Here is a 21,026-nt window from a genome sequence, read left to right on the forward strand (position 1 = left end):
GGAGTTTTTTAGTTGTTCAAATGCCAGAATTATCCTCTTAGCAGAGAGTGTCAAACCAGAAATTCAGTGTTATCTGTGTGAATTTAAGTAGGGCTTTTCCCCCCCTTGCACTGTTAAGTTTTTAATATTTTTTTTTCCCCCCCGAGAATCATCATCTGCCACTTGCATCAGCTTACTCCAACAAACAGCTACTGAGAACCTTCAGTCTTGGTGGTCTGTAAACTAGCTAAGTTTTACAGCCAATTAAGCCCTAAACCAGTGTGCTATGGAAAAGAAGGTGTTTCAAAAGAATAAAAAAAAAACTTGGATTCACTGCATACCCTGTCACAATGATGGGCCAGCAACAGTGAGTAAGAAAGCAACATGCAACATCCTCTTGTAGGACTACTATCAAGAGATTCTTGCGCTGCAGATTCTTGAACTCACCTGGAAGAACTTGCTGAAGAGAGGGGACATCTCAAGGAGTCTGCGTGCAGGAGAAAAAAGTAAGCTAAAAACCAAAGTGAGTTAGTCTTGTACTCTTGCAGGGATACAAACAGTGAGCAGAAGTCTTCCAGACACTATCATTGATTCCAAGAAATACACAAGCAGATCAGGTGTTAACATTTATTTATAAAAAAATTGTAGAACGTATTAAATACAAACATTTGGAAAAAGCAATCAAGGCTTCACTAAGATGCCCAGGAAGAGGAAGACAGAGAATCAAGAAGCTTACCAGGTTTAGAGTTTTTAAACTAGCTGAAGTAATTACTATAATTTTTCACTGACTTATTTATAGGCAGTGGCCATTATAGCAACCAATGTTATTACTATCCTTTTTAAAAAACAGAGATATGATTTGCCATATCTTCCCACTCAACCACAAAATGTAAGGAAGCAACTCTTTCCAGGTTAAAAATCAGGGTAATAAATACTAATGCATTTACCCATTACCTATATTGTATAACACTAAACATTTGCTTATAATCACACATGGGTATCAAGTTTAGCCAAAAAAAAATAATAAATCGATTATACATTTCAAATCTGGATATCCAGTAAGGTGTTATAAATTTTATACATTTTCCAGTGAACATCAAAACGAGGACAATGTTTTAAAGTACGGAAACAGAATAACTGAATGCATCACCTACACTATAAAGGCCAACTACTAAGAGATGGACTGGGGTCTAGCCGTGTTCCAGATAGCTGGAAAGTCCTACAAACTGCCACTGAAAGGCTGGTTGGAAGACAAATCATGTCACGTTCTCAGTCTGTGTTAGCTCCCCTCCCTTTCTAAAAGGGCCAAAGGTGAGAACTGTAACTACTCCCTCTTCTACACCTTGTGGTAACAAAGTAGTAAACTATCATTCTGCTCTCTACATAGACAAACCAGATCCAAGTTTTCTTAGACTGCTGTTGCTCTTTTACCACTTAAATGCAGTGTGTACAGACCACTAAACAAGATGTAGAAGCAAGACTACAGAAAATACCTCTTCTGTCTTTCAAAAAGAGAAGCACCTCCACTCGCTGACAACATGGCACTCCCTCCATCTTCCTGCTTTACCCTGTATCTGCTTTCGAGCTGCAGCATAACGCACACTGATGTGGCTATATGGCCCTAAAGCCAAATTCAGTTCTAAAAAAAACCCTAAAAATCCTATTTGCAGGACTGACTTTTTGGGAATAACCAAACTATTATGAAATAATCGAACAGTACAGAATAATCTCAGACACATGAACACCAACAGATGTCTCCTATTCTGCCTTGTATTTGTCAGAACAGAAAGAAGAACTACCAATTTACCAGCACTCGCAGGGTTACTACCACAAGGACGAGAGTGCCAAAAGTTTTATGGGATACACAGTGCTGACAGTCAGCTACAGGATGGACTGACTGGATACCTGCAAGAGCAAAGGCAGAATGCTTCCAACAAAGCTGCCCTTTGGGGACAGGCTGAAGTTGCACAACATATCCTATTATGAGTAGAGGGCTGAACAAATGGACCAGCATCCTGAATGCAAGTCAGACCCTCTTGTCGAGGAAAGTGTTTTCCAATCACCACATCTGCCCTCAGAGCACACAGGGGACTGCCAACGTGGGCACTGCTGTGCTGGAATCCCTAAACAGCCAGTTATTTGCAGATCAACAACTTCAAGAAGATCTAAATACTTCTCTTACCAGGCAAACACAGAGCAGGCTGCTGGATATACCAAATAGGTAGTGGTTCATTTAGCTACAAGCTTGAAAACAAAAGCAATTCCAGCACCTTTCCCAAATCCAACAGCATCCCTTACTGCAACACACGACTATGCTACTCTTGCTGTGCTCAGTATGCTGAGCGCACTTAGTGCAATGAGAACCCTGATGCAGGCTTGGACTCAGATGGAACAGGACAGTTCCACCCCGTTCCCTTTTTTTCCTTTTTGGCAATTACTGATGCACAAGATCTACGTTTCACAAGCCATAATGTATTTTTTTTTCCTGAAGATGCTTAATTACAGGTATTTAACAGCCAGAGACCCCGAAAGCCTTGCTCCCAAATTCAAGGAATTCACTGCCACCCAAAGCAAGCTGGAAATCACATGAAGGGGATGGGAGGTCAGAGTACCAAAGAAATTGAAAGATACAACAATCTTATTTAGTATGCTGCCTCTGTCTCCCTCAGTGCTCAGCTTTCAGCACAATACACACCACGTTTAAACAAATGAGAGGTTTGGGTTTGTTCTTCTACCCTGGCTGTTTGGGAAGTATTTCTTACTTTCTAGAATCTTCAAGAAAAATAGGCCTTCTTTCCTCTGAGTCAAAGACAAGAAATCGTGATCTTGGCATCAGTGTCACCCCCCCATTACACCCTCAGAAATCAGTACACTGCCCAGCATCCCTGGTGACATATTTGAAGTTACGCTCTTACAATACACTTGAGTCAGGCAATGGCTCCGTTCCAGAAATACACAACGTTACCAAGAGTGGAGTACAGCCCCTAGCTTTAACCTAGTTCAAAATATATTTTACAAATGCATTCCTACAAATCTGATCACAGCAAAATACATAGTGGTTTTAAAATGGCAGAAAGTTGAACTCAAACAACTGAATTTTTCAAACCAGTGAGAAATATGGGCAATTTTAAAAGAAAACAATAAACTTCTCAAATACAGACATTTGTGAAATATACACGCCACGCACACACTCTCACACGCACACGCACCCACTTACTTCACTCAGTGTCAGATTAAGATTACACAAGGCAATTTTCAAGGTTGCATTTACAACCACAACAACAAGAACAGCATTTTTGAGGTAGCTGAAGTCAAAGAGCAAACCACAGCACAAGCAAAGAAGCAGGTGCTCGCACTCACACCGAGCCCACTCTTTGGAGACACGTTATCATGTGCGCAGGGGCGTGTGTTGAAGAGGCACGTGTTCCGCAGGGAATGACGTTCAGTGGCACTGGAGACCGGATAAATTATTCTCCAGAGAAGCTTATGTTGGGAGACCAGAAGCACGATCAAGGGACCACGGCTTAAATCACTGCACGTCAGCTGAGCTGTGGTAACAGTCTTGGTGCTTTTGGTCTGCGGCAGTTCTACTGACAGCTCTGTCTCACGTGCACTGAAGCAGTACAACTGTGGCAGTTGAAGATGTTATTACTCAGAGCTGTCTGTCCCACTTCTCTCCTACATGCTACTGTTGGTAGAAACGTACGTGTACCCATAGCTCACCTGCTCCAGTTTTCAGCCTAGCATTCGAGATGAAGCCCACCTCCACAGTATTGCTTGCCAATGGACTGTGAACAGGAGCAGCAGAGACACAGACTTGAGTCCCCTTCTTCAGGTGCAATAACATCTTTGACACATGAATAGCGCAGAGATGTCAAACTGCCACAGCTTGAATCACCAGACTTCATCTGAGCCCTTTGCTAGCCTACAAGGGAAGGAGCTGAGCTAACCTCACAGCAAATGCCAGGCAATGTGGGCACAAGGGGATAACAGCTGTGGCTGGCTGACAGACTGGCTCAGCCACAGGAACAGGATCACGTCTGCGGGCACACCGAGCTTGATCCTGCCCAAATGACAAAACTGTGTGAAACACACTCATACACATACACATAACGTAGTTTTTTCATCAAGAAGCTTTCTACAAATCAACTGCTTGCATGTTTACTGCTGAGAGTCTTGAAGATGGGATGGAAATTATGGCAAGATGTTTTTCAAAGGTAGAAAGAAAAAAAAAAAAATCAACCTCCTAGGATTAGGTCTCTGTTGTGTAGTTGCTGTATGAGAGAGATGGCACAGATGAGAAGTTGTTATTCCACTGTCTTCCTCCAGTATTCTGCTGCAACTCTGCCTGCTCTTTATATTTGCTCAGAAGATTTTTGGCTTCTTGCAGATCCTGAGAAGAGTTTTCCCCATATTCTTCTTTCAGCCACTGCCTGAACTGCAGAAATTGAACACACATACACAATTTGATGGAACAATAACATGAGACTGATGCAGAAGTAATACTGCCTCCTGTCCCACAGGATTTCAAGAGCCTTTAAGAACACAAACAGTTTAAAGAAAAGCACTCCAAATAATGCACGTCCTCCAATAGCAGCACAGAATACACAGGCACAGGAACACATCTGAAATCACCGAGATCCCTTAGATCCCCCTAAAATGACACACTTGCATAACAGCTTGGCTGACTGGAGTAATGCAGAGTAAGGACCACCCACTGGGCAAGGACATCCTGGACTTAAAAGCTCCCCCTTCCTCTTGCATAAACAGACAGTGAGATGAAATAGCGTGGAAGCTAACACGATCAGCCAACTAACGCAAGCCACAACAGGCTGCAAGAAAGCTGCAGATCAGGAAGTGAACCACTCATATGGGTTTTTTATCCTGAAGCCACAAACACCAATAGTAGAAAATACACCGCAGATATCAGGAAAGGTATCTTTCTAGGAAGAAAAGAGTCTAGGAGCTTTGAGAACTATAGAATAGGACTCTATACGTTACTAACACGGATGACGGAATATGGCATATGGTAACAGATATACAAAGTCCAGTTGAAGGTCAGTCCAGCTCTATATTCTGGGATGAGAGTAGCCAGATGAAAATGCTGATTTAAAAAAATCAGACAATAGCAAGGCAATAATGCTGGGACTTCTTCCCTGGTCATTTCCTCAGCTTCCAGCAATTTTCAGTTCAGGTACTTTCAGAGGCTGAGGCAGTATTTTTGTGTTTGACAGCAAGAAATTATTTTTTCTATCATGAGATCACTTTTTGAATCCACAAATTTTTACCACAATATATATGGATTCCAACAAGCTCCATAAGCACATATTGTGTAAAACTCCCCCCTTTCCTTGATTAGCACCTGCCAATTGACAGCTCCATCTCACATTACAGGAAAGAGTGGACATCACACCTGTTCTATTTCTCTATTCCACTCAGCTTCATAGACCTTTGTCACATCCATTGTCATTTCTTTACCAGTTAAAGAATCTGAGTCCACTTAAGTCATTCCTGACACTCTTGTTGCTCTTCTCTGCAGAAGCAGCAAGTAGACACAGACCCCAACTGTTCCATCCCAGTGGAGATAATGTTCCTTTTGCAAGCCTTAACTTTCATAGCTTTGTTGCGTCTGGGTCTCATGGACAGCTTTCTCCATAAAGATCATTTACTAGGACACTGGGAGACAAGACTTCAACAGACTTACTCCCTCCCACTCCTAAAAGATCATAAGGTCCTGAGTCAAAACTGAAGCCTCAGGCTACTGTGAGGAAGTTTGGAGTTGGTGCAAACCACATTGTGACTTCAGTGACTAAACCCCTTCCTGCAAGACCAAGATCTAAAGGACCCCATTCCAGAACCCCCACAGAGTACCACCCTGTAGTGGCACAGCAAAACACCCAGGCTGCAGAAATCAGAAAGAAGTTCACACCCTCAGCAGATGGCATTATTCCACTGAAATCAGGTGTGTAAACAGACACCTGCTAAGGATGTGGTCGCTATTAAGAGACAGTAGGAAACTACAGCCCAGCCAGTGACTACAGGTGGATATTTCTTTTTGCAACCTACTGCCTCCCCCTCAGCGAAAAAAAGGCAGAGTGTGCCGTCCATGGTGGATGAAAAAAGAGACGTTACTGTCTTTATCAGGCTATTTGCATATAGCCTTAATTGTCATTGCTGTTAGCCCAGACCAATTAGAGTAGAAATGACTGTAAGGGAGGAAGGAGACAAGTCTGGAAAGTCCCCCTCTGACTTCTGTCTCTTAAAAATCGGTTACTCTACCATTTACACCAGTTCCAAACGATCCAGGAAACATTCAGTTAAATATTAAAAAAACACAAATGTTTACAGTTGCAAAGTGTATCACGCAAAACAAATGGTAATTTCTAAACTATGAGCTTTCTGCAGCAGAACAACAGAGATGGAATAATAAAAAAACCAAACCAATATCCCTTGTCTCAAGTATTTTGCTTTCCGATTTTGGTTTGCCTCTGTTGTTGTTGTTGATTTTTAATCCGCACAATAAGCACAAAAGCCCAGAGAACAGCAATGTGCTGAGCAATGGAAAATGGAGGGGACAGCCACAGTAGCTTGTTAACATAAGTGGAAGTCACCTATCACCCACGGGGAGCAGGTCTTTTGCGTGGGATGGTTCTTTTTAGGGGTAAGAAACTGATTTTTGTTTTATGAAAACCACTTTGCAGTCTTACTGTTCTCTCAGTTCTCCTAGTTCTACAAAGCCTTCAAAGGCTAAGAAGAAAAAAGGGTCGGATTTGAGACTGCCCTAAATATCAGCAAATTTATTCTCAGACAGAGAACTGTGGGGGAGCACAACATATAAGTCATAAAGAAAACCTAGTTTAACTCCTGGATAGCAAAGGTATCAGATTATGATTTCTTTCCTGCTTACTATTCCAAATGAACATGTTGAGGGGAAACCCTTGTTTTTATACAACTGGTACTTATAGGTTTGTCTTTCTGCTGTGTTCTAAGCAACTCACTGTTTAGCTTTTACCCCTCTCTAAAGGTGTCAGTCTTGTATTGTGCCTTATTGCACATGAAGCAGTCACTGGACTGAGAGAACAGTTGGGCAGGAGATGTTTCACTATTGTGCTTCATTTCTTCTCCCACCCAGCATTCCCTGATGCCTTCAGTTCTAGCTGCACCTCCCTAGTGGAGCAGGCTTAGCCAAGAAGCCACTCCCGCAAAGCAAAAACTGGGAGTGAGATAAACCACCCAGGCCACAAAATAATGAGAAATAGCCCACGATCTGACTTGGTGTCGTGTTTCACAGCTCATTCATTTGTAGTTCATTTACCTGATCAACATCATGTTTTTCGAAGTCCTGTAGCTGCCTCTGGAAGCCCATGTTAGGATTGGCACAGGATCTTGCTGCACGGACAACAGACAGTGCATCTTCCCAGCCAAAGTCTGTGATGGTCATGATGTAGGCAACCACCAATGTTACACTCCTGGAGACACCTGCAAGGCTGCATGAAAAAGGAGGTACAACAAACTGAAGTCGTGCTGTAACTCATCCATCACAGTTAAAAGCATCACTTCCCAACATCACAGCAGGCTGCTGTGTCGCTTTGCCACAATGAAGAAATAGTACAATATTTGAGTAAAAGGGGTTTGGTGCTGCTTTTTCAAATGTATCAGAACAAATCTATGACAAGACAGAGAAAGTGGGTTCTGAGTGGTAATTCCTATGAGACTGGGAAGGAAGAAATAAGTATTGAGTCTTCACAAAAGCAGGGGACAGTGCACAGGTCCTAAGTTAGATTTTGGTTTTAATAATCTAGAAATAAGTCACCCACTTTCTTCTCCTTATATAGATCAGAGCAGCAAAATAAGATCCTTCCCTCTCCACCACAAATAAAGGCTTCAGTTTCATGGGGTCAAAACGAACTTTAACTGAACTGCTAAAGTACGTATATTTGGTTGCCTGAGTTCTTTTCCTCTTTCTGCTGCCCATGCACTGCACAACTTCAACTCTCAGGACTCCAGCTTCCCCATGTGAAACACTGGGATAAAGTAAGAATCATTTGCTATTACTGGTTGGACAGCACTTGACAAAAACTCCCAACTATTACTATTTTGAGTATGAATAGTATGTTTGAGTTACATTTGTCCCAAGCACCTTTACTTAGCATTTTAAGAAAATTTATGCTTTTGAAATGCTTTGCAAATTCAAATAGGTTTTTTAGAACTCTAACAGAATTCAGACTAATTATCCCTGTTTTACACACATGGAGACTGACCAAGTGACATGTGCACAGCCCTATCACGAGTCAGCAGCAAACTGAGGCTTTATGCTCAGGGCTGTGTACAAGTCCAGTGTTCAAATCACAAGATGACTCTGATTCCAGATATAGACTCAGATATGTCACTTGGTCATAGTCTTTGTGATGTATGTCCAATAGCAGAGAGCAAGAAAAAACCCAGGGTGGGATTTCCTTTTCTGTTCTCTACAGTCCCAGGAGCACCTCTCCAATCACAGACTAGCTGTTAACAAATGTAACATTTGAATGCTTCAGCAGTTTAAGGAGAAAAAAAAATAATCAAATTTCTGTTCACAGGAATTTTTTCTTTAACACCTCTGAAGTCACCACAATAGCTGTCATAGAAACTTACCAAATTATTAGGATTATGGAAATCACATTCAGAAATACAGTGATTAAAATAAATAATACGTTTCTAGTCAATGTATCTCTAGTCAAGTCAATCCTACACAAAGGTTTGATACAAAGAGATGGTCAAGAAGAATTTCTCAGGCTCCTTTTATCTCCAGGCAGCTGCCCACCCCAGTGACTCAAAAGTCCTGGCATGAGGCTTTAACAGCATTTGCAAATCTTCTCTGGAGCTATTCAAATACAGGGGGCATTTCAGTCCAAGAGGATTTTGCTATAAAATGGAGATGAAAACTAACTTATCATTATGATGAACATCCAAATGAAGGTAGAGAACCCCGAAACAAGTTTTCTTAGCAAGTGGCATACATACCAATGAACTAGGCAGCCTTCACCTGTAAGCCGGCACTCATGGATAAATTTGATGCTTTCTCTGAAATGCCTTGCCCTGAAAACAGAAGCAGAAGGGGAATAAAGAAAGTGCTGTATTTAGTAAAATCACTACTTAGAAAGAGAGAAATGTATCTGAAAGCTCACTTAACACTGTTTCTAGAATTTAGAACTGAATACAGGTCTTACAAAATAAAAGTTAGCGTCTGCCAACGAAGCGCAAAACTCACTGGCATAGTTATTCTCTGCACTACCTGAAGAAAGAACTGGTATCTTAGGCATTAGCAGGGCAAACATTAACAAATGTTCTGGACTGTCAAGTCTGTATTTCAGTTTGTGTTCTATTCCTCCTTAGACTAGTAACTTGACCTCATGTGTCCTTCCGTATGTCCAGATGTCAGATGAAACTCAGCAAGACCGCATGAAGAGTTCTGAAGGTACGTTCTCTCTCACAGAGGCATCCACTACCTGCTACCCAAACTTACGCTTTGACTTCACCTCCTCCTTCAAACCATGTACTAGGACACATCTAGACGTTACGACTTTCTTCTTTGCAACATGAAATCTCTCCCTTTTAAGTCTGTGCTACGAAAAAAATCTTGATTAAGCCCTGGCTTCTTCAGCTCCTTCCAGTCTCCTCCTCTCAGACTGCAGTACCCCTTCTGTCTGCCCTTACTCAGGGTGTCAGCCAACCCTGGCCTACAACCTACCTTTTTTAAAGCAGTGGAGGAGAAAATGTGGAGAAGATAAAGACTCTGTTTAAAAACATTAAGGTTTATACTCTCATTATGCTTTACACATGCCTCTTCCTTTTAAGTGGGGCAAGTCTGATGGAAAGTAACTGGGCAGCTGTCATCATCTCAGGAAATCTGCAGCATTGCAGCAGCTGTCATCATCTCAGGAAATCTGCAGCATTGCAGCAGCTGTCATCATCTCAGGAAATCTGCAGCATTGCAGCAGCTGTCATCATCTCAGGAAATCTGCAGCATTGCATCGCTGCATCCCAGTCCCAAGTTGCTCACCCTGCCTCTGCCTTCCAGACTGCAAAGCCTTTGGGACTGCCTGCAATTTATCACAGTGCAAGCAGTGCCTCTTAGTTCAATACAGTTGGAGTTCACTGTGGCCTTTGACAGCTCTTTCAATTTAAGTTCACAAGCAGTAGCAACGTGTGCAACACAGACAGAGGAAAGGGCTTCTTAAGGGGCCGGCGGTACTGGGCTTATTGGCAGACACAAACCTGAGAGCACACTGCACTCAACACTCATGAAACACAATGTCCTGTATTCAAGCTGGTTTTCCTTCTCAGCGTGAATATTATACCACAAGGGTAAAAGAAAAAAATAAATCTCAGCCCAGCACCAGCAGCCACACAAATACCAGGAATACCCACACAAAAGGAAGCGTCCCTTCCTGCCCAACAGTGCAGCTGCTGATAGCATAAAGAGGACATGGAGAAGGACAACAGCGATGCAATAGTGTGACAGCACCTGTGGAACTTGCAAAAGCAATTATGTCTAACTTGAAATTTGCAAAAAGTGGGATCCCAAAGCCCAGGGCTCCCTCTCCAAGGCTGTTCTTGCATCACTGGATACAACATGGAGAACAGCTGGAGAAGACTTGGGTGACTTATTTGGAAAATCTCAAGGCACAATGCAATCCCAAGCTTTAGGACAACATGTCAACTCAGGATTTTATGTTTCTCAAGAAACTGGTCAAGCATGTGGGATAAGTGAAGAAGAGGGATAAAACCTTACAACTGCATTTCTACTCAGGCTGCCACAACAAAATATTTTCACTGACTGACTTCTACCAAATCATGGTGCTCAGGTCTACCTGGGGGGCATGAGCAGCTTCACATAAATGAACTCAGAGGACAAATAAGATGTTGGGCTGTGTGAGCAGGAGGCATTGCTATTGCACAATGGAGAAGCACTTGTCTGAGATGGAACAGATTCAGTCAAAAGAAAATTGGTTAGGGCTACATTGGCAACATACCAGTTCTCTCACACACCCATCTTTTCTCCTTCTCTCTAGGAAATCTGGCCAACAGTGCAGCTCCAAGCACCACTGAATTCACTTCAATAGTCTAGCACAAGTTTTCATTAAACACTTCAGTGCTTTGATTTGAAAAGTATCTGCGAATGAGCATAATGCCTTTGCAAGGTACTAAATGTAGTTAGCAGTGAATTCCATCCACTCAGTTTTATTCACCCTTCCTTACTGCTGACACTTTGTCTGCTGAAACACTGTCCAGTGTGTTCACAGGCATTCATGAAAACGGGAAGAGCAATAGCCAAACTTAGAATCAGTGCTGCTCTGTAGAACCATGGCAGTCCTCACCCTGAGTGTGATGGAAGTAGAAACAGCCCTATGGTACTGGGGTCTCTGCTGGCTCCAGCAGACACAGTTGACTAAACTAATTTTCAAAGTGATGGTACAAACCATATTTACATGAAAACTAAGGCTGAGGACCAGTTAGCTGCGTGGCAAGTGCCAGACACAAAGAAGAATGGTGAGTCTTACATTAACCACAAAACAGTTGATCACCATCAGTAACAGGAAAGCGCTTGACAAATATGTTGATTTGCAGCCTATTTCTTAGACTGAACAGTTACTTCAAGACAATTTATTACATGGTATCTGGCTTTTCATCTCCCAGCTTAAAGCTGGGTCCTGAACTGCATCATCTTCACAGTGGGAAACCACCACAGGAGGAACCACCAGTACAGTGCTCCTACCAGGACATTGTAAAAGTTATCTAAACTTACATATAAGCAAGCTGGATAACCCAAAACTAGGCTGAGGGCAGAGTTACAATACAAAATCTACATATTCATTCGTTGCTAGTCAGACTTCTACAAATATCACAAAGGTTAAAAAGAAAGCATCCAAATCAGCTAGGAAGCCGCATCTTGACATTTCTTCCCTTCGGCAATGCAAATGCAACAAATATCCACGTAAATTTCTTTTCTTAATAGGTTATGTGGCTTCTGTAATTACCACCACTAACAGCCTGACCACTGGAGGTTATTTCCTTAGAAATACGTAGACTGTGACAATTAGCTGGAAGAGGACAGGAAGGGAAGATTTGATTTCTACAGAATTTTTTAGCAACAGGTTCTATAGGAGATGACATTTCTGGAGAAGTCAGTAGTCCAAGGCAAAATTCTCACGGTCCAGGGAAAAGATTTAACACCCAGCAAGCACCTCAAGTCTCAAAAGCAACAGCTTGATTCCTGTGCTTGGTAGGGGCAGAGCATGGGAGTAGGATCAAGCTTCTGAGACACGTTAGTGAACATCCACCTGTTAACAGGGGAATCCCTGCTGTATTTCCCTATATTTCCTCTGAGGAAGGGAGCTCCACTAAACAAGCTTACTAGGAGTAAATGTGCATTACACACGTAAGAAACCAGAAGTTTCCTCTCACAAAAACTGAGCTGAAGGGAATTAAGAGCTCATAGTCCCAGAATCCAGTGGGTAAAGGCTTTCAGCTGGATGTTATCAACCTGCCAGCAGCTGCAAAGTAGCAGCAAAGCTTCTGACAAACTTGCTGTTGGGAGAGACAGACAAGACTGCAGTGTGTATTTAGTCAGTTGTGCCTGTCAACCATTGCTAAGAAAACACAAGGATCTGCAATACAGGATACTGCTTCCCCCCCACCCCCCAATACCACCAGGATTCCTCTTTTGAAACAGGAGGGTAGATACACAAGATGTTGCAGAGGGACCAATTCCCTTCCCTTTTCCCCAGCTATCCCTCCCTCCACAGAGGGCACAGGCAGTACGGTTAATAGCTCCTAGATAAGACTGTGACAGATCCTCAGAGTCTGAACACACACAGCTTCTTCCTCTTGCTTTCAGAAGATTGTATGTGCAAAGCAAGCAACACTGCTATTTGTGAGCATCGTGATTTGATCTTGACTGTATAAAGCAAAAAAAAAAAAAAACAAAAAAAAAACGGTTACTCATCAAGTTTTAAGTGATAAAATGTATCAGTATTAGAAGTAATGACATTTGCTTGCAGCCACCTGATACCAAAGCAAGTATTTCAGATGCCTGCAGCATAACAGAAACAATACTCATGCAAATATTGTATCTTCTTACTGAAGCTTTAAGAGCTTTGGTACTGTGCCAGACAGCTCAAGTGCTAGAGGTGGTTTTTCAATATAACTCCTTGAAATTAACAGTGAGCGAGCAGCTGAATTGTACACTGGTTAACATTCATCACAAATGCCATCCTTTCTATTTCCATTCCCAATTGATCCAGATCTCTATTAACAAAGGAAGCAGATTTGCAAAACATTTTCAGAAAAGCCACAGATGTCAGAATATCAACAAACAATTAATAGGACATACGAGTGTTTCCCTCTAATCTCTTATTTCTTTTCCTTCCCAAAAGGATTTAACATTTTTTATTCTTATTTAATTATTGAGGCGACAAAAATTGTCCTTGACAAAGAATGTTTGCTGTCTGCTTTCTCATTACAGACCTGTCCTGGAAATTTAGGGGTTTGGGGTGTTTTTTATTGTGGGTTGGGGCGGGGGGGGTATGTGGTGGCGGTTTGAAGGTTTCCCCCTCCACCCCTAAAATCACGACAGAAATGCAGAATGAAAAAGGCAAATCACCACACAAATGCCACACTGGAATATTTCTAGGGTACGAGAAACACATGCTCTAAAAATATCCTCTGAAAGCACAAGCCGGAATATTGCTGTGATGTGAGAGAAAAGCAGCGCTGCACTTCCTTCCGTACCTACCAGGCCTCTTTCAACTACTTGTTTCTCTACAAAACTTGGTAGCAGGATGTGGCTGAAAGCCCCCTCACCTCTCCCCAACATAAACAGTGAGCTCGAGAAGAAAGAGTTGGTCACCATCCAAGTTCTCTTACAAAACCTGTTTTGATTTCTCTTTGGAATCAAGACTTGCCATGTTCGACGGCTCAAAACATTAAAACCAAGGGCAAGTCACTTAGTGTTTCATGAACATTAGCTGAGATGAGAAAGAGCGAGGCTGGGACACCCTAGTTTCAGTACATATATCCTCGAGGCAAGAGTCACCACAGGGCAGAAACTCTGTGCTGTGCCAGCCTCCTACTAAGAGCAGTGGGGCCTTCTGAGGCAGCTTCAAGAAGTTCAGAGCAGATAGTTGCAGGGGTAGTTTGCACACTGGGACTTTATCTTGAAGGCTCACCGTGAGGAATTTATTTCAACCCTTGAAGAACAAGGCTTCACACCTCTTTCAAATATTTTCTTTTTGTTAATGGCTGGAGATAGTGATAAAAAAAAAAAAAAAAAAAGAACAGCCAAGCAAAAAGATTTAAAAAGACAACTGCTAGGACAAACTGGGACAAATTAGGAGCAGACTACGGAATTCCTGAAGTTTAAAGCTACAAATGAAAAGCATTTGCACCCTACAAACCCTTACACACAAAAAGAGGGTCTGAACCAAAGTGCCTGGAATAAAGTGTTACTGTGGTTTTTTTAACAGATTAAAACCCACAAGTGTAATACTTCAGAGAGATCAGAATCAGATCTTCCAGCTCATTGTAATACAGGTATCACAATACTGAGGGACTTCTGGGGGTTTGTGGTTTATTTTTCAAGAAAACTTACAGGTTCTGTGATGGTGAGTCAGCAGCCGGAATGCACAGGTACTTCACTCCCTGTGTAAAGAAGCAAAAAGGAATGAGAAAATAGCCAAATTAAATACATTTATCTACAACTGCACAAGTCCTGCTCTAAACTGGTGCAGTTTTACTGACGTGGAGGAAGGCACAGCATTATTCAGACAGGCAGAGATCATATCTAAGCAGCCAGATTTTAAAATACTTTTCACATCTGCTTCATTGCTAAGACACCAGCAGGTAGCATAGTCATGCTTATCCCAAGGCCCAACAGCAAGCTTTTTAAAATAGAACCATCTTTACTAAAAAGGTGTAAACCTCTTTTTCAAAATCTCACTCTTCTTACATTTCTAGTAAAATTCAGTTGCATCTTCTCCTGCCCTTCCCCTTCTCTGAACAGATGCTATAGCTTAAAATTGTGACGCTATTTCTTTTGATCCCATGCAGTCACTTTTCTTTGCTTGGTTGATGAATCAAACAAAATGCATTTCAGAGAAGAAACATGTTTGTGGTGTGGGGTTTGTTTTTTTATTTTTGGGAAACTTCAAGGACAACCATAAAACTCATACTTTTCTCCCACAGTTAACCTCACTTTAGTCGGCTATTATAGTAAGTTACAAGATCGATTAGGGAAGTTACGATAACCATTTCTGATGCATTAAAAATGTTACTGGTATATTTAAAACAACACTATAATCACACACTACTGCTTTGCATTGTCAACGCTCATTTTAACTGTCATTTTATTTTCAAAGCTTCTTTTGCTCCTATGACTGTTAAGAAAAAGAACACTTCTGAAAGTACATTTAGCTAACTTCTCAAATAGGTCTTCCAAGAATATACGTTGTTGCAGCTCAGACACACAAGTACTAAATCATTCACTGGAAGTCTTTTGACTTCTCAGATGCAGTTTTGTGAATTTTTCAGATGTACTTGTAAAGATAAGGATTCACAGCAAAAGGTCACACCATAAAACACATCTCAGTTTATCCTTCTGTAACAATGCAAACCCTTGCAATAATCCTGCGTGTTCAACAACACATTGAAAGTCACACATTTATCTGTAAGAGATCCTTTGCTAACAAAGTGGAACACAACATGCATCTACCAGGCATTTCATCTGCTAGCGGGGGTGGGAGGGAGGAATTTTTATTGCTTAACTGCGATAACTACCTGAGGCAGTATCTTCTTCAACACCACTTTTGCTTTGCTGGGTCAGAAACCCCTCTATTTCCCTTACACACCCACTGTTACTTCACCTGCCATCTCACACCAAAGAGCAATCCTTTTTATAAAAGGTCCTGACCCCTGGCACCACGATAGACCATCATGCTAATCCTCTGCAAGACGCGTGAACTTCACTGCTATGTCAGAAAGGACGTGGTGATACCTCACCCCCATCTCTTCACCACCGCTTACACAAGCACCAGCCATTTTCTCAACCCAGCAGAACCCCTGCAGCCAGCATCTTCTTCACAGCCACACGGTTCTGAGAGCCTGCCCTGTTCCCACCCTGTTTTACCAGACCTCCTTGCTCTGACAAGCCATTCCCAGTGTGCCACAACTGGAGAGTTGCTTCTGCCCACGGCCTGGTCTGGGGAAGGCAGAGCCAGAGCAGGGAATGCTCTGTAGACAGCGCTAAGCACAGAGATGGAAACATGACAGTGCCCGACAACGGAGAAGGTAACATCAACACAACACCAAGACAAGGGCATATGCACGAGAGCTTCGTGGCAAAATGCAGCTGAGGGGAGAGAGAATAAGAATGAAATTTGTTTGCAAACCAACAGAGCTTGCTGCCAAAGGCAACGGCATCAACAAGTAACAGTCCCTCCTGCCCTGCATCAGGAGAAGGGATGCCTGTTGTGGGAAACCAGGATGGTTCCACAACCGTAAGCTCACCCACAACAGTTTGCATAGATACACGCCTTTAGAAAGACAATGTAGCAGTAATACATATAATGATAGCCTGCTGAGCCAAGGATGGTAATTATATTGTGACACATTAATCACGATAAGAAGTATCTTGTATGACGCATCTGAGAGGTTTATCTTGGACACCAGTATCACTTGAAGTGAGTCACTCCAGTTAGAACAAGGGCCTGTGACCTGAAAGTAAATTTACATGCTATTCTTTCCCCCACACCTCTAGACAGCTCCATACCACCAAGGGAAAAAACAGGAAGAAAACAGAACACAGGAGATGGGTTAACTCCGGAGCGCGCTATATGCCAGAAGGTTCGCTCCTCCAGCACGCACTGACGCAAGTTGTTCCACAGATTTCAGAAGCTATGGCACATGCTGAGCGCTTTTCACAGGCTGAGTGCAGAGGGGCTTTCAGATCATCTTCACTTTAAAAGCAGAAGTAGCACCAGCACAAGTTTAAGACCCACAATGTTCTTTTTTTTTGTCATGGCTGGTTAGTTCCCACTACCGCAAGCAAGCGTGAAACTACCCTGTGAGAGACCGCACATGGTGCTGAATGGCTCATCCAGAGCCTGATCCTGGAGGTCTTCAGCACTTACAGCATCCAGTGAAGCCCACGGCACACTTTTCACTACTGTGCTCGCAACTGCGCAGCATTAGGCAACTAGCCTTATATTAACATAGCTTTTCAGACAGAAGAGGGTTAAAGTTCCTGGAATACGGTATTTTGACTGATGCACGTCACTTGTACGGTGTTTTTGGAAGGCTGTGGTGATGGACTCCTCCCTGTGAGGAAATAATCACACGTTCAACTCAGAAATAGTTACAGGTGGGATTTCATAAATACTGTGCAGTGACCTAACCTGACTCCCACAAAAATCAACAGTGAAACTCTCGGTGACTTTGACCCAAACACAGTTTGGCCCAGGTTGGTAACTCCCGAGGATCCCACCCTACTGTCAAGTTTTGCTTCTCTTGGTTGAAATAATGATAATAATAGGCTTAAGTATCATTCATCGTAATTGGATACCTGAAATACAACAATGACAGGAGATTGTATTGGGCAGGAACACATAGATGAGACTGGGGTGGGGGGGTGGGGAAGTGTTTCCGTGCAGATATTCGTATGCTAATTGATGGAATTAGCTTTTCCTCACATATGCTAAACAGGCTTTCTTTTTTAACCATATTTACAATAGGAAGATACTTGATTACCAAACCCTGCTGCCTGTGACTTTTTTTTTAAAAAAAGTTACTCAGGATTGTAACGTTATTTGTGTATTTGTGCCCCAAGACACTGCTGTCCTTCCTGTGCACACACCTTGCAGATAACATCTAAGAACTGTCCCAAAGGGACCTTTCAAAGCAGAACAGTTTATGCCAACCAAACATGTAAATACCTACAACATTTCAGATAGGGTAGTAGCATGCAAGAAAGATTAAGACAGATCACTGTTTTATTACCTAGCAGTTTGCTTACCACTCTGGAACTGCAAAGCCTAAGATGTAAAAAGGCAACAATTACTGATACAGTGACTAAAACAGAGTAAGCTAAATCAAAAGACAGTTAAAGAGTCAAGCAGAGCAGCTCCTAAAGGAATTTTCAGCAGGCTCCAAATCATTACCTAGTCTGTAGTTTCATTAAATAAACTTGAGTCTGGTTGCAGATGCAAACCAAACTTGAACCAAAACTGCATATTAAAAAAGATGGAAAGACAAATACAAATTTGCTGTCAACCCTATGGAAGTCTTTATTTTATTTATTGATTTATTTTTAAATTAACTCAACTTCATTCCCTAGGAATGACAGCTCTCTAAAAGTTATTCAGTGGAAGAAGGACAGAAAACTCAAAACAGGTATTGCACCACTTCACCTACACACACTAAATTAGGTCCCACAGAACAGCTACTCATCCCAAAACATGGTATTTGTTCAAAGCAAAGAGAAAAGCCTACAATTATAAAAACTGATGAAAAGGTTTAAATACTACATGAAGTAACACATCCACTTTGTTTATTGAATACTGATACTAATATATTGTTATTAAAACATTCTTTCAGCTGACAGCTGTGTCCATCTTGTCTCATGTCTCCTAACAAGCTTTTTCTCCCAGATTACCCATTAAAAAAAAAAATCCAACCTTTTTAACTACACAGAAGTTACGTATGTTTCTCAGGTAATAAAACAGTCCATACATACAGAATGTGTTCAAACGCAAGCTCCTAGGACAATGAGATGCTGAACAGTTTTCTTCTGTCATCTCAGTTCCGTGCTACTTTCCACTTGTTACTTTTAAATCATTGCTCAGTTTCCTTTCTCCATCACCTTTACCAAACAGCCCTACCCTCCAACACACACCTCTCTCAACTTTTTCCTTTTTATTCACATGATGATCTTGACGCCCTCATCAAATAAAAGCAGCACTTCATTTCTTTTGGTGTATTTAACCTGTTAAGACCACCCCCCCAAAAAATCAGTAAAATAAAATATAATTTACTTTTCTGTTTTCTGTTTCAGCAGAATAACCACCAAAACTAGATTTCTGTCTCTCTTAGGCCCTGAAACTAAATGCTACAGTTAAACCGATACAGTGAGAGCTAACAAAACCAGAGCAAGTATTCCGATTTCAAGATTTTCAGAGTTGAAACAAGCGAGAGTTAAGTAAAATTTCTAAAATTCACTGTTATTTGAGACACAACACCACTTGCACAATTTCATTGCAGATTCTAGAACTAAGTAAATTCTGCTGCAGCGAATATCAAGGCATTATGAACAAAAAGGTTTAGGTGCGCACACATACATATGCAGAGGTTTTACACTACAGTTAATAAGGTATTCATGGAATTGCAGTCATTTCCAAATTTCTAATTATTTCAGAGGTCAATCTACTAAGATTGGAAACTGAACAGTTGTCTCACATTTGCAAAAGTCGGTAAGATTATAGAACACCACCTTCCAAATACCATTAGCTTTTTTAAAAGATATTTAAATCTTTCGTTATTAAATTCTGTATTTCACAAAGTGCTCAGGAAACACAACAGTGCAGTTTAAGGAACGCTGGTTCCAGTCTACTTACCTATAATCTATTTTAAAAACTTCAGCTTCATTTTAACTAAACTTGTAAAAACTGGCATTTGGGTTTTTTTAGTAGAACACATAGAATTCTGTAGATGTGTCATTTTGCTACTGCAAGTGCTACATGTCAGATAACGGGTCAGTGACTGAGAATAGGATCTCTAAAGAGCATGCACAAATTTAATTGCACAATACCGAGATTAATTTTGACTCTGAACAAGATATGGTGCAAGAAGTACTGGGAGACAAATGCATACCTGTACGGGTATTTGCTCCTTTGTAATGATCAAAGTTGTTCTGGAGTAATCAAGAATGATGCCCAGCTTGATTACACCCTAATTCGTACTAATAAAATTTATCCATGAAAGAAAACTATCTAGCAATTTTTGTATAAAACTGTGTATTCTAGCAAAACAGCAGGCAGGAGAACAGGAGGAAGGACTAAAAATGCTACTAATTTCATTTTTAATGTGTTTTCCATGTAATATTTTTTACAGATATTCTTCAGAACATTGTACCCGCCACTACTGTGTATACGACATTGCTGAGGCTCTAGTTAGCAATGGAAACCTGAATCTAGAACTTCAGTTGTTAAAAGGTGAGGAGAGAGGGAAAGAACGTCAAATTACAAAATTTCTGTTCTCCAAGGGCAGGGGGTGAGGGGAAGGGGGTGTAAAAAAGAAAAGCTTAAAAAGAGCAGGATTGTATTTTTGGCATTAAACCTCTCTATTTAAATTTATGTAAAGATAACATCAACGACTTCCAAGAAATTTTTTTTAAACCTAAACCCCTAAACTTAAATTTGTGAAGCCAGATGCAAATAGAAAACCTCCAGCACCTGGCAAGTTCTTTCAGGTTAGTCAAAAACCATGTGTTAATTTGAGTCGTCACATCTACAGATGAGGGCAGGAGGACTTATTTTTGTTTAGGGGCATTTCAGCAAAAAAGCTAAAGTGGGAAACAGCCGGCACAAAGCTTCCTCAAGCCAAACCAACTTAAGTTTATCAAGGGTTTTGTCCAGTAATGCACCAAACTGAACCTGCTAAACTGAAAACCATTCAACCGTTTGTTTGTCCTTTCAGTTACTTTCTGTAGCAATCACCAATGGTGCTGATTTTATTAATGACTCATAGAAAATACATTTGTGTTTCAGCAAAAAACAACCACTAATTGACTTTAGTGAAAAAACACACTCAGGTTTGGTTTTGAAAAATATTACAAATGAAATTGAAATTACTTGAATATGAACAACAGAAAGCGGGATGCTCCTGCAACTGCATTTATATATTTGGTTTGTGTTACCCTGAATAATACAATAGTTTTTATAAGTCTTGGGGCTTTTTTGAAACATTTTGTATGGTTTTCTTAGGCAGTAGTCTCAGTGACACACTTGAAAAGTCTG

General features: G+C 41.3%; 1 protein-coding gene across 7 annotated transcripts in view; it reads right to left on the bottom strand.

The window, feature by feature from the left end:
• Positions 1-592: 592 nt before the first annotated feature.
• DUSP22 (dual specificity phosphatase 22) overlaps positions 593-21,026 on the bottom strand; it is a 44,427-nt gene continuing 23,993 nt past the window's right edge. For all 7 annotated transcript variants that reach the window (XM_056332457.1, XM_056332461.1, XM_056332460.1 and 4 more), the window contains 4 exons: positions 14,612-14,661; positions 8,983-9,057; positions 7,295-7,466; positions 593-4,417 (listed from right to left, as the gene is read on the bottom strand). In XM_056332457.1, the coding sequence (XP_056188432.1) occupies positions 4,232-4,417; positions 7,295-7,466; positions 8,983-9,057; positions 14,612-14,661 (483 nt within the window). In that variant the 3' untranslated portion in view covers positions 593-4,231. The remainder of the gene's footprint in view (positions 4,418-7,294; positions 7,467-8,982; positions 9,058-14,611; positions 14,662-21,026) is intronic.

The sequence above is a fragment of the Falco biarmicus genome, chromosome 3, assembly GCF_023638135.1.
Source record: "Falco biarmicus isolate bFalBia1 chromosome 3, bFalBia1.pri, whole genome shotgun sequence".
Lineage (NCBI taxonomy): Eukaryota > Metazoa > Chordata > Aves > Falconiformes > Falconidae > Falco > Falco biarmicus.